Source organism: Lepidochelys kempii, chromosome 9, assembly GCF_965140265.1.
Source record: "Lepidochelys kempii isolate rLepKem1 chromosome 9, rLepKem1.hap2, whole genome shotgun sequence".
NCBI lineage: Eukaryota > Metazoa > Chordata > Testudines > Cheloniidae > Lepidochelys > Lepidochelys kempii.
In genome coordinates this window covers 48585591-48600648 of record NC_133264.1, presented here as the reverse complement: position 1 = coordinate 48600648, position 15058 = coordinate 48585591, and the positions used below count along the sequence as shown (strand labels likewise).

The following is a 15058-nucleotide window of genomic DNA, read 5'->3' as shown; positions in this document are numbered from 1 at the left end:
TTTCCTTGCAAGAAAATATCCGTATATATAACAGGACAAGGATTTAGGCAGACATATTACCTCAGAGAAATGGGCTTAGATTTGGGGGAAAAAGACCAGCGATCTTGATTCATAGCACTATATGAGAAAATTAATTTAAGATATTGGCGTACCCACTGAATAGCAAATATTAAAAAATATGGATGGCAAGAAATGTTGAAGAAATTTCTGGTAAAAAAGGTTATTTTATATGTTGTACATGTCAAATTATTAGAGCACTGAGATGCAGTTCATAACCTCATATTACAAACTATTGAACATTTATTACACAGAGATCATGTGGTAATCCTTCTGAGGCTTGCTAGTGGAAATGGATCCCAGTCTAGGAAATAGAGAATTAAGCTCTCATCTGTTAGTAGCTGCAAGATTATTGGTAGCCTCTCACAGAAAAAAATAAATTGCCCAATATTAGAGTAATTGTTTAAAAAAAACAAAATCCACATGGGATTCTACTGATATGGAAAATTTACTCATCGAGTTCATACATGGCAAAAGACTACAAACAACATGTGACAAACTTCTCAGAATATTAATCAGTATAATAGACTCTCTTGGTTTGTTAATATCAGAAAAGGCAGAAGTGTCCTCCTGTTTAAGAAAATACATCATCCTGGAAATACTGTTTCTGGATAAAAAGGTTTGTCCTATAACTTATTCCTGCCTCACAGGAACACAGGATGAATCTGTAAACAGTGACTGATCAGTTCATTTTTGTAATGGTTAATACTGTATTTCTGGTAGCTAAGGGACAATGATTTATAAAACTGCTAAACAAAGTATACATATAAAACTTCCTAAACAAAGAGCTAACAAAACATGTTCGCACATACATGTTGGAAGAGGGAATTAATCGGTGAAGAAGGCCAAAATCAGAAGTCCAGCTGCAAGATGCTCATTTCCTTGTATTCACACTGCCAGAAAAACACATGACATTAAACTGACATCAAGTCTGAGAGATCATGTGCAAGCCCCTCACTTACCTAGGATCATGGCATTTGCGAACTGGGGCTGGATCACGGTTACTGAGAGGTAGGTAATTAAAGAACTCCCTGAGATTGAGCAAAGCATCTACATCATTCTCAAAGGCTCTGTGTGCGACCCCTGGAGAAAAAAGCCAAAATAATACTACTTCACAAGGCCTCCATTTAGATTTTCTAACACACGTCAATAAAGTCATCAACCATATCAACATTTTTGAAGCCAGCAGAGACATCAAGTTTTCAACTCCAGTAAGGCTGAAGTGTCTGAGAAGCATCTAAGCATGTCAATCTTCCTCCTTGACAGCTCTGGATAGCTCTCCTTATCTTTGTATTTTAAAAAATAGCTTTACTACTTTTTGAAGCCCATTGTGGTTAGACGCCAGGATGTTGTATTAGACCCAAATGAAGGTTACTCACCTGTAATCAGAGTTCTTTGAGATGGACTCTGCACGTACACTCATGCTAGGCTTTGACCAGTACAGCCTGAATGGTAGAACTCTTGCCAGCAGTTACTCGTGCGCTTTCCTCGGCCCTCCTCATAGTGAATACAGAACATTGCATAGCAAGGATATAAAAGGGGCATGAGTGCTCCATCCCCCGCAGTTCCTTCTCCTCTTTAATCCTAGGTTCTTTGGTAAGCATGACTGTGAGGAAGTGGGGAAAGGTAGTAGGGGAAGTGTGACTATGTAGAGTTCATCTTGAACTCCAGTTACAGGTATGTAATCTTCATTTCGTCTTCAAGTGTCCTATGAATATTCCTACTCATGGGAAAGACTACTGAGGTGTGGAAAAAGTTGTCCATTCCCAGACACCAATTGATACTGCTCCTCACGCTTCGTTGGTGTATTTAATGCCTAGATACTACAGCGATGGATGCAGTAGAAATGGTAAATGTCTGCAGTGATACCCATAGGCAACCCTATATACCCCTTTCCTCACATTCCATGCATACCACATATACCCTCTTTCCTATGCTTAACGTTCCCCTTCCTCTGCAATGGACAGCCTACTCTGATCTGAGCCTTATAAAGTCTACAAGGCCATGAGGCCTGTCTGGGCCCCATTCAGGGATGCAGAGTGTTCACATAGACTTACTTTTAGTAAGTAAATGATTGACCAAACCAACTCCACTAAATTAGCTAAAGGCACCAGTCCTCCCAGAGGCCAACAGAATAAGACAGTTTTGGAGCTATGCCAAGTCTTTTCTGCGATATGAGCCAGAAAAAGGCTTCTGAGACTTGACAATTTCTAAGAATGGATAATTTTATTAAAATATTAATAACCACACCTCCAAAAATTACTTTGTCCAACATCCCCTTAGCTTCCCTTAAAATACCTAACTCTAGCATCATCTCACACAGACATGTTCACATGGGTTTACTTCAGTTTTCTCAAAGATAGAAAGGGGGACAAAATTAAGCTTAAAATGAAGAACTAGCTTCAACTGTAACTATGGCAACATTTCTTTTTTGTTTCAGCATTCTTTCTTTAAACAAAAAATTAGACTTTCACAGCCATAAAACTCCTGCTAGCCAGATTTTGTTTAGTCTCTCTCTCTCTCTCTCTCTTTTTTTTTTTTAAAAGTCATCTCCAAGTCAAGATGTCGCATAGGTAACTTTGTTCCAAAAGAGCAAGAGAAGCATTAGAAGGGAATGAAAAGAAATGCTGGAAAGGGATGGCAAATTCAGCCACAGGTTTGCTACCATAATGCAGTAAAACACTCTATAGTCTTGAGTTAAAATGACTTAAAAGGCTTGAAAATATATATAAACTCCCCCTCATGTGTGAAAGCATCATATTATTCTTGCTTAAAACCTTCAATGCACTTCTAGTAGTTGTTATTCCATGGATATACTACAAAGTGCAAAAATAATTACTGTTATTCAGTGCCCAAAATCCAGTGCCCCAAACCCAATAACCTTTAGTGAAGAATTTCACATGGGGGCTCCTAGTGAGAAAAAGTAGTTCTAACATCTATGCTGAAACTGCTGATTCATTCAGTTTGGAAAACTGGATCATACGCTAACGAAGTAAAATCATCAGCTCTCACCTGATACTGCAGTGTGTGTCTTTGCTCCCCCAAGCTGTTCCTGGGTAACATCTTCATTGGTAACCGACTTGACTACATCAGGGCCAGTGATGAACAGATAGGATGTGTCCTGAAAAAGGAGACTGTGAAGTGTGAGTTCCAAGCTGCAACAGCACTTCACTGATAGAAAAATATAGGTGATTTTCTTCCTCTCTCATACTTTCCCTAAAGGGATATGAAAAAAGGTGAAACAGAGAAGAAATTTCTTCAAGGTCCCGTTTTTTTAGAGTCAAGATTAATTAAACAACATATTTAGTTGAAAATCCCCAGAAAATGTAACCATTTCCCACAGATTGTGTGTTGTTAATTTGGATAGAGTACTCTGCATTTTTCTCTAAAGACAGAGAATGAAGCCTGAGACTGAATTCCTGACTTTAAGTGAAAAACAAAACCCATCCCTAATCCAAAGGCACTCCAGTGCCTCTACAGTTTTGGCATTTTCCCACATCTTTTATTCTTGATGTATTTACCTGTCTGCACAGTTTCTTTCTCAGCTCATGCAGAAAAATAATTTTGGGACAAAAGTTCATTCTGGTTTACACACAATTGCATCAACAGTGCAATTATTTTATGTCCCAAACTAAGCTAAATAAAGTCTCGTCAGTACTAGACTAGGAGATTTTGGAAGAGTAAAATACCTACTTTTTCTGTGAAAGCCACACAAAAGTTTCAGCTAGAAAAACTGCCTAATTCTGTACATGTGTATTGCCAGCTTCAATATGTCTCTTGTATAGTCAAATGCAGAAAGCACACCAACAGAAGAGACAGTACATTTTTTCTTTAATAGCTTTCAGTTACTATTGATCTTAGATGTAACCAACTCCTATAACAAGTGTCTGTCTGCAGCCCTTTACAGGGCCAAAATTCTGCTTCTGGAAATACAGAGGAAAGCTTGGGAGATCATCTCTCTCCTTCCCCACCTCCTCCAACCCAATCCCAGCAGACCCCACCCAAATAGCTGCCTCTTCCCTGGCCTTGCTTCAGTCAGTGAGTTGCCACCAGCCTGAGAAGATTCCATGTGTGTGCGACAGAGACACACACCGTGTGTGTGCGTGTGAGACAGAGACGAGCATTGTCCCTTTAAGTACGCTGCCCTTTTAAGTAGAACAGCAGCTTCCAGCACACTCCCTCCCTCCTGAGCCCTGTCATGTCCCTCCTCGCCTCTTCTGTGGAGGAAGGGGGGGGGGAGGGGGAGGGGGGCGGGAGAGGACACCCTGACATCAGCACAATTCTTCCCCCCTCCACAGAAAGCAGGAGGCTCCCAGGAGCAGCTCCAAGGCAGAGGGCAGGAGAAGCAGGGCAGCAGTGGGAGGGACACCTAGACACCTGAACTGCCCATCACAGGGAACTTAGGGGCGCTAATAGGGGGGCTGCTGGCCCACCCTGGTTCCAAGCCCCTATGAAGATGGGCTGCTCTTCCAGAGAATCCTGCAAGCAGTGGACAAAGCAGGAGGCCAAACAACATTATAAGGGAGCATTGTGCAACTTTAATGGAGCATGTTATCTAATAGGTCAGCAATGTAACAACAAAACAATGTTAATAGGGACGATATTAAGTGAGGAGTTACTGTATAGATGGAAACTGGAAAGTTTTTTAAAGTTCCTTCTGTTTTTTTTTTAAATGTAAAAATATTCAGAACTTGTTTCCCTTAGAAAAATTGGTACAACTGATTGAGTGGGGAAATGATTGTTATTTAGATTGTTTAAACCTCTGAATTACATAGCTATTTTAGGGGAAAAAACTTTCTTTGTTAAAGATTCAGCATCCCAACCCCTTTATTTAAGGGCTGCGAAAGCTCTCAATCTACATCCAACAGACCCAAGGAAGACAGTATATTTCCAATGCAAAAAAATAAGCATAAAACTGCTTTTTGGGGAAAATATTCAAGTGTTCTTTATTTAAAATATGGCATAACGCCATTGCTAGCAGCTCTTATATGAAGTTTCTGTAGGGGATTCTAGTTCCTAAGATGTTCCAAAGATGAAAGCACATCCATGATTCTAAATCTAGATGAGATTGCTCCATGTTATCAACAGATGCTGTATTCCCACTGCAGTGCTCTTTCAGGGTGCCCAAGACTGTGAGTAACTTTGGTGCCCGCCCTGCCTCCAGTGTGAGACTTGATGGTGCTTAACTGGGTGTCAGCTGCCTGACAACAACAGCCTGCTAGCTACCCAAGCAATGTCCTGAGGGCAATGCTAGACCTCACTTTTCTTTGCAGGTTAGCAGTAGGTGCATCCCACTCCCTGAGCTCCTTTGAAGCATTCCCCTGTGATATCCAGCCCATCAGTGCCTACTCACAGAAATACCAAGTTTGCTATTCACAAGGGGACAGTGTACACACCAGCTTGTTTGATTTACTGACAATAGTTCCCATATAACATCACAGCACTGAGATAGATTTACAGGGAAAACAAACACAAGTTTGTCACAAAAGGCTAAGATTTATGAGATCGTAAGGATACTGGAAGCAGAAGGATGACATATAAAACAAAATCAATATATGCTTTCTAGAGACTAAACTTTAACATGCTAACCATCTGTCCAAAAGCAGTCTCATCTTGACTAATGATGAACCAAAGAAGGGTAATGTAATTAATGCAAATCATCTGCGCTTATGGGAAACAGATCCTGTCAAAGTAACTTGATTTTTTTTTGATGAGTTTACATGTTTGGTTGATAAAGATAACAGCATTGATGTAATATACTTAGCTTTCTGCAAGGCATTTGACTAGGTACAGCATGACATTTGGATTAATGAACATGTTACACATTAAAATGATTATAAACTGACTAACTGATAGGTCTCAACATTTAATTACAAATGGGGAATTGTCATCAAGAAGGTATGTTTTCAGTGGGATCCCACAAGGATTGGTCCTTGGCACTACACTATTTAACATTTTAAATCAATGAACTGGAGGAAAATATCATTCACTGATAAAGTTTACAGATGAGACAGAAATTGGGGGAGCGGTAAATAATGAAGAAGACAGGTCACTGACAGAGTTTGATCCGGATTTTAACAGCTAAATGTAAATGTATAGTAGAACCTCAGAGTTATGAACACGTCGGGAATGGAGGTTGTTCGTAACTCTGCAATGTTCATAACTCTGAACAAAATGTTATGGTTATTCTTTCAAAAGTTTACAGCTGAACATTGACTTAATATAGCACTGAAGCTTTACTATTCAGAAGAAAAATGCTGCTTTTAACCATCTTACTTTAAATCAAACTAGTGCAAGAACAGTTTCATTTCCTTGTCAAGACTTTTTTTTTAAATTTAATCTATTTAATTTTTTTTAGTAGTTTAAGTTTAGTAGTTTACATACTGTATTTGCCCCTTTTGGGGGTGTGTGGGGTGTGTCTCTATTGCTGCCTGATTGTGTGCTTCTGGTTCCAAATGAGGTGTGTGGTTGACTGGTTCAGTTTGTAACTCTGAGGTCTACTGTATATAGGCCATACTTACAGGATGGGGAATGTTATCCTGGGAAGCAGTGACTCAAACAGATTTGGGGATCCTGGTGGATAATCAGCTGAACACGAGTTCCTAGTGTGATGCTGTGACCAAACACCTAATAAGGTCCTGGGATACATAAACAGGGAAATCTTGAGTAGGACTAGAGAGGTTATTTTATCTCTGTATTTGGACTGGTTCAGCCACTGCTGGAATATTGAATACAATTCAGGTGTTCACAAGTCAGGAAGGATATTGATAAATTGGAGAAGCTTCAGAGAAGAGCCATGAGAATGATTAAAGGATTAGAAAATATGCCTTCTAATGACAGACTCAAGGAGCTCAATCTATTTAGTTTAACAAAGAGAAGGTGAAGGGCTGACTTGATTACAGTCTATTTCTACATGAAGAACAAATATTTCACGATGGGCTCTTCAGTCTAGCAGAGAAAGGTATAACACAATCCAATGACTGGAGTTGAAGCTAGAGAAATACAGATGGAAACAAGAAGTATATTTTTAAAGTTGAAAGTAATTAGTCATGGGAACAATTTACCAAGGGTCATGGTGGATTCTTCATCACTAACCATTTTTAAATGAAAACTAGATGTTTATCTAAAAGATCTGCTCTAGGAATTATTTTGGGGAAGTTCTGTGGCCTGTGCTATACACGAGGTCAAACTAGGTGATCACAATGGTCCCTTTGGCCTTAGAATCTATGAATCTCACCCAAAACTTGCTTGCAGAGTTTCCAACTAAGCTGGTTGGGATCCCATTTTCATGATTGTAAATCAAACTGATTACTTTCTCAGGTGCAGGATAAATAGGTGTCTTTTTGCATTCCCTTATATTCCCCAACGTCATTGTCTGTCCCCAGAGTCAAGATGATCTTTGTGGTTTATTCATTGGTGTGCTGACTGCATGGTGACTTCACATCCTTGTGCTGACTTTGTATGCAAATGGGGCTTCCATTATGTTGGCTTACAATGCTTAAATTTACATGTGAACCGGGGCAGACAGGTGAATATATCCTTTGTCTGGCAGAAACCTGTTTGTCAACTCTGCCTTGATTCAGACATTTAGGAACATATTTTATATTTTTTTTTCAAACACACACATCCCTTGTACGTACATTTCACAATGCTATTAATGACCTGTGTGATTGTGGCTTTTATTAAAGACCTCATATGACAGTCTTTATGGACAAATACTATGAAAGCAGTGTGCTAGGTGTAGTGAATTTGTCAGGCTTGTTAGGAGTTGCTGTTACAGAATAGTGAACCCTTTGCCAGTTGGCTTTGAGAGGTTCTTAGGGTCACACTTACCTTCACCATGAATGTGAAATCTGTTAAAGCAGGAGAGTAGACTGCTCCACCAGCACAGGGACCCATGATGAGGGAGATCTGTGGGACTACTCCTGAGCACAGAACATTTCTCTGCAAGAGAAAAGAAGCAACCAATTATAATAAAAATCTCCTGATTCTTACATCCCTGCAAAAGCTTCCAATAGACATACATCAAAGGGAAGAAAAAAGCAAGTCATAAGATGTACAAAGATTCCACAAGAATCCCCAATGACAGGCAGGAGAGGAACATATATTTTCTCAAACACACTCAATTTTACAATAAAGAAATGACAAAAGAGAATGCAGACAGCCTTTTTGGATATGAAGAATGGATATAAGAATTTTCTGTGCCATCCTCTCTTTTAATTCTGGCATGCAGGATCCACACACCTGTATTCTGGACAAAGCTCAACCTTTCATTATAGGACCAGCTGTTTTAGTCACTAGCAACCTTCCCCCACTGACAACCTCTCCCTACACCACCACCATACTGGCATCAAGCTCTCCACTACATAAGTCAAAACTTTTTGCCTCTTCAAAAAGCATCAGCAATATTTTCATATTGGCATGGGTAACTAGCTGGGCTCTGCTGAAACACTTTCAGCAGAAACGCTTTGGGTTTCCACATTTCTCATTATTTGAATGAGCACTAAAAGCCTAAAATTGAATTGGCATACGAGGTCTGCACGAGGAAGCCCAGCTCTGAGACACTGTATGAGGCCTTTCAAAAAGCAGGGCTCCTATCCTATAGTATGTCTATTGAAGGGCTGGATGAGTGGGTTATACTGGGTGGGGTATGGTGGCAGTAGACAGTGGAAAGCAATGTATGTATGTGGCTGGCTCAGGATGCAGCTGCAGGTAACAGAAAAAGGAGGAAAAATAAAACAAAAAAAAAGGGACACACTGAATCCTGCCACTCTAAGGCTACGTCTACACTAACCACTATCAGCAGAGTGTAGGATATCTGTGGCTATATGCTGCAGTGAAAAGAAGGCTGCATCCACACTACAGCGTGTCAGTGAAAGAGTCTTGTGGGGGCAGGCAGAAGGGAAAGGCTTTCCCCACTGCCAGAGCCTTTCCCCGGTGCCTCCCCCTTTCCAGAACCTTTCATTGCGGCAAGTCTTTCCCCGTGGTGAGGAAATGCTCCAGCGGAGGGGAGATACCAGAGTCATTCCCGCAGGAGGAGATGGGCTTCAGCAGTGGGGAGTTGGCAGAGCCTTTCCCACCAATGGCAATTCTTATGGTCTTAGAAATAGAGATCTGTACCAACCCTGGACCCAGGGCAATCAGGAATCTCAGCGTATCAGTAGTTTTTGTTGCATTTAAATTCCTGTACTGATTATGGATTTAACACTGATAACGTATTTTTGATGGCAGCATTCATGCCTATCCAGAACAGGACATATCATAAGCTGCTCTTATACTTTTTAATACTCAGATGGGCACTGTGGATTACGATTAGTATTTGCAATCTCATGTTGAATTGTGTTATGATAAACTGTTCTTTCTACAGAATCCCATTGTAAGCTGTAATTTCATCTTGATAATAATTTTATGTTCAATGGTACCTGGTTTGATAGTACACAGCAATTTCATTTTGATAGTGGTGGTACATTCAATGGTTTCATGTTTAACTCATACACCACTGAATATAAAGAGGTACTCTCTCAAGCTGTATTTTTTTGTTTCTCATTTGAACTTGTCAGGTATTTTCAGATGTGGGAAGTACTTGCATCATATTTATTTCAAACCCCTCTTATAGAATTGTAGGACTGCAAGGGACCTCGAGAGGTCATCTAGTCCAGCCCCTTGCACTCATGGCAGGACTAAGTATTATCTAGAACATTTGTGAGAGGTGTTTGTCTAACCTGCCCTTAAAAACCTCCAATGATGGAGATTCCACAACCTCTTTAGGCAATTTATTCCAGTGCTTAACCACCCTGACAGTTAGGAAGTTATTCCTAATGACCAACCTAAACCTCCCTTGCTGCAATTTAAGCCCATTGCTTCTTGTCCTATCCTCAGAGGTTAAGAACAACAATTCTTCTCCCTTCTCCGTGTAACAACCTTTTATGTACTTGAAAACTGTTATCATGTCCCCTCTCAGTCTTCTCTTTTCCAGACTAAACATCCAATTTTTCAATCTTCCCTCACAGGTCATGTTTTCTACAACTTTAATCATTTTTGTTGTTCTCCTCTGGACTTTTTCCAATTTGTCCACATCTTTCCTGAAATGTGATGCCCAGAACTGGACACAATACTCCAGCTGAGGTGTAATTAGCACTGACTATAGCAGAAGAATTACTTCTTGTGTCTTTCTTGCAACACTCCTGCTGATACACCCCAGAATGATGTTTACTTTTTTTTTTTTTACAACAGTGTTTTCCTTTTGACTCATATTTAGCTTGTGATCCACTATGATACCCAGATCCTTTTCTGCAGTACTTATTCCTATGCAGTCATTTCCCATTTTGTATGTGTGCAGCTGATTGTTCCTTCCAAAGTGGAGCACTTTGCATTTGTCCTTACTGAATTTCATCCTGTTTACTTCAGATCATTTCTCCAGTTTGTCCAGCTCATTTTGAATTTTAATCCTATCCTCCAAAGCACTTGCAACCCCTCCTAGCTTGGTATCGTCTGCAAACTTTATAAGTGTACTCTCTATGCCATTATCTAAATCACTGATGAAGATTTAGATGAACAAAACCGGACCCAGAACTGATCCCTGTGGGATCCCGCTTGATATGCCCTTCCAGCTTGACTGTGAACAACTGATGATACTCTCTGGGAACGGTCTTCCAACCAGTTATGCACCCACCTTATAGTAGCTCCATCTAGGTAGTATTTTCCTAGTTTATTTACGAGAGGGTCATGCGAGAAAGTATCAGAAGCCTTACTAAAGTCAAGATATACAATATCTACTGCTTCCCCTCCATCCACAAGGCTTGTTCCCCCTATCAAAGAAAGCTATTAGGTTGGTTTGACATGATTTGTTCTTGACAAATCCATGCTGACTGTTAATCACCACCTTATTATCTTCTAGGCATCTGCAAATTGATTGCTTGATTATATGCTCCATTATCTTTCCGGGTACTGAAGTTAAGCTGACTGTTCTGTAATTTCCCGGGCTGTCCTTATTCCCTTCTTTATAGATTGGCACTATATTTGGCCTTTTCCAGTCCTCTGGAATCTCTCCCTTCTTCCATGACTTTTCAAAGATAATTGCTAACGGCTTAAATATCATCTCAGTCAGCTCCTTGAGTATTCTAGGATGTATTTCATCAGGTCCTGGTGACTTGAAGACACCTAACTTGTCTATGTAATTTTTAACTTGTTCTTTCCCTATTTTAGCCTCTGATCCTACCTCATTTTCACCAGCATTCACTATGTTAAACATCCAATCGCTCCTAACCTTTCTGGTAAAAAACGAAACAAAAAAATCATTTAGCACTTCTGCCATTTTCACATTTTCTGTTATTGTTTTACCCCTTCATTGAGTAAGGTGCCTATCCTGACCGTGGTCTTCGCTGTGGTTCTAATGTATTGCAGAATGTCTCTTCCTGCATCTCTTTGCTTTTACTGTTTATATAGGCACTTGAAAGAGTGTCTGCTATAAAATGCTCCTTGCCAGGTTTGTATTCAATAACTACGAACAAGAAGAAACTGACTAGATTCCCAGTCAGAGGTGAGGATGTGCACAATGATGATTAAGGAGCGTCATGCACTGCCAAGCTAGGAAAAAGCCTTAACAGCTAGGCTAGCTCCACCTGTAACACACTAGAGAGCAGAGATCCAGGAGTAAGTCTCATTTAAAGAAAGTTCTGCTTTTCTGACCTACATCCCATATACATATACATGGGAATCTAGACCTTAATGTGACTCAGAAGGTATTTTATTATATTTAGTAAATTGTCCCTTCCTCTCCTCTAATTTAAAAATCCATTGTATAATAATAATAATAAATCTTATGTAGTGCTTCATCAGTAGATCTCATCTAATAGGCCACTTACCAAGAAGATATCAGCATAGCCAGCCAAAGACTCTACTCCTTCCTGGATACGGGCTCCTCCAGAGTCATTCAACCCAATTACAGGAGCCCCAACCATGACAGCCTGATCCATGATCTGGAGATAAACAGACAAACTGCTGATTAGACAAGATGAACAATCACTACCAGCCCAGCTCAAGCTGAAAATCACCAGAGGTAAATTAAACTTACTAATGTGCATTTGCCCCACTAAAACCGCCAACAAAATAAAATCACTACATATTCCACACAAAAATCATACAGTTACAAAGGGAACCACCCAAAAGTCAGGGAACGCCACAATTAAAGTCACTTGTGTAACCTTAACTCTGCCCTTTGGTGTATGGATTATCATAGTCTTCAATTACATGATCAGTTACAACCTTTAGTCTCATTCTGTATGCAAGTTAAATGGTTCACATGCAGTGAGTCAGTGTTCAGTGAGGGTCCCCTGCCTCACAGTGAATCATCCAACCCGTGCTGAATGCAAGAACTCCCTGCCTTATCTTCTATGTACACACTGCTTTGCAGTGTTCACTGCCCAGCCTATGCAATGAATATGGCACGATCATGTAATTAGACCCCATGTGGTAAACAAACAAAAGGGAGAAGTGGATAATAAATTTAAAGTATATTAGGAACTGACCAGGAAAATAAATATTGTACAAAAATAGACGATGGTAAGGGCTGAATAAGGGCAGTGATATATTCTTCTGGGCCAGTTGATCTCCAAAGCAGCAACAGCAACTTTCAACTTGCCAACAACATATAGCAGAGTCCAAGCCATTCTCAGATCGGGTTATTCAAGGCAGTAGCACAACATATTGCCAGAGAGGCATTGGCAACTTGCTCTTTTCTCCTCTAAAATGTTTACCTTGCAGATCTTTTGGGCATGAGCACCGGACAAACTCCCTCCAAATACAGTAAAATCCTGGAAGAAAAACACATTTTAAAATTGCACATAGAAACAGTTCAATTGTCAAATGAAATTATATTCTTGCGTTAGTTTTTTCAAGATAATGTTGGGGTCATACATTTGAGACCTGATTCTCTCTCTCAGTTACACTGGTATAAATCAATAGTAACTACAGTAGAGTTACTCTGGCATATAACTAATGGAGGATCAGAATCTGACCTTGCATTCTGAGATTCATGCAGCCTAGGCTTTCCAGTGGTATCCTCATTGTAGAAAACAATTCTCAAATCAACCTGAAAACTTGCCTTACCCTGATGTGAAAGGTTGTTACTGAACAGTAAACTCATCCCACGTATTTCCACCTGTGTTTCCCCTCCCATTCTATTTTATTTTGCTTTCCCATCTCCATTCCTCACCACCTTGATTATTAATCCGCCTCTTTGCTTTTCCTCAAAAATACAACTTTTCTCACATCAGGCATCTATTTTATGTGTATTATACCATTAAACTTTACATTAAAAATAATTAATGAACGTATTGTGTCCCCCCTGCTTTTATTTTCTCTCCCATTCAACAAGAGTATCTTTTCCTCTTTTACTACCGTCTGTATTACAGTAGCACTTCGAGGCCCCAGCTGTGATCAGGACCCTATTGCACTAGGAAACAGCAAGATGTAAACACACATAGCAAGATATGGCCCCTGCCCCAAAGAGCTTACAACCTAAATAAGACAAATCAGACGAAGTGGGAAAGGGAAAACAGAGGCACAGAGGGAAGTGACTTGCCCAAGCTCGCACAGCAATGACTGTTCTGGCTAAGGTAATTATCACAGGGTGACTGAGCCCCATTAATGGAGAGGGTCTCAGTCCTCTTGTGACTGAACAGATGCACCCTGGCTGGTCCTGTTTAGGAGGGATAGCACCTGGGAACAGGAGCTATATAAGGAGGCTTGGGAGCAAGAAAAAAGGAGAGAGCGACCAGAAGCAGGGAAGCATGGAGAGCATGAGATGGAGACTCTCGAGCCAGAAGTGTGTCGGGGAGCTGGGAAACAATGCAGAAAGGACATGAGTCTTTTATTAAGCCCAGGGCAGGCAGCCACTGGTTGTGTTATTGCTTCATTTGAATCTTTGACTACCATTAGAGCACGATGGGGATAAGCCAAGGATTGTTCGGTTTAAAGGAAGATTGGGGACTATAAAAGAGTTGAGAGTGAAAAAGGCTGCTGAGACAGAGCTGTCTGAGATACAAGATGGGAATTCACTGCTAATGTCTTTGAGACATGTATAATAATGTATAACAACTACCCCATGACAAAGGTGTTCTGAGCCCAAGAGTGAGTTGGAGAAGTACGGGGAGGGACTGAGGCTGGGATCCTGCAGGGTAACATCCTCTCACGAGGGGATAACCAAGAAAGGCCTGGCTTGTTACAGTGATAGTTTATCTTCACTGTCAAATATAGACATGAATTAAGGTTTAGTCAATGCTTTTATGACTCGATTAAGACTTCTTGTGATAACTGGGCCTACAAATTTACCCTAACTGTGAGATTAGCTGTGAAAAGTGAGTGTAAATTCATGAGATGTCACAATCACCTATCACAACAAATGTTGACTGGAAAAGGTGCAAAAGTGAGACAGAAAGACTGCATTAATCCAAACAAAAAAGGCCTCCTAATATAACTCAAGGACTGTGTTGACACCATGAATGGTAAACAAGAAAAGTGTGGAACCAAAAATTAATGAGCCAAAATGGGTGTTGAAAACTAGGTTGAATAGGTAGACAAAAAAATGAGGGTATGGGATATTTTGCCCCTTTTTTGGTTTTTTAAAGAAAGAGGCTTTGGGGAGAAAACTGGCTACTGGAGTGAGTTTCACCATTATGGCTGCCACCATTTATTGGGACTCTGGACATTTTTTGTCCCAAGTTTGAAAAGTGTCTGACCAGAGCAAAGGAACCTAAATGACCTTGCCACCTCCACCAGCTCCAGTTGAATCACAAACACTACCTGGGATGTGCGACTGTTTCCCTATCCCATGTGTTCTTTTCTCCCGCCCACCTTATTTTTTCTTCTTTCCTAGCCCTCTCCTTAGTCCTTCTGTCTAGTAAGAGTCTAATAAGACTATAGTTTGCAACACTGCTGTAAGCCTGTGACCTGGAAGAGGCAACTAAAAACTATGTCCTAACAAGTCCGATGCTGGTTCAAG

General features: G+C 40.4%; 1 protein-coding gene across 5 annotated transcripts in view; it reads right to left on the bottom strand.

Moving 5' to 3' along the window:
* Positions 1-15058, bottom strand: part of PCCB (propionyl-CoA carboxylase subunit beta) — an 84507-nt gene that overhangs the window by 54909 nt on the left and 14540 nt on the right. For all 5 annotated transcript variants that reach the window (XR_012160826.1, XM_073360229.1, XM_073360227.1 and 2 more), the window contains exons 4-8: positions 12813-12869; positions 11922-12035; positions 7891-8001; positions 3070-3178; positions 1020-1140 (exon numbers count right to left, since the gene is read on the bottom strand). Coding sequence is in view for 4 of the 5 variants with exons in the window: in XM_073360229.1 (XP_073216330.1) it covers positions 1020-1140; positions 3070-3178; positions 7891-8001; positions 11922-12035; positions 12813-12869 (512 nt within the window). In the remaining variant the exon portion in view is untranslated. The remainder of the gene's footprint in view (positions 1-1019; positions 1141-3069; positions 3179-7890; positions 8002-11921; positions 12036-12812; positions 12870-15058) is intronic.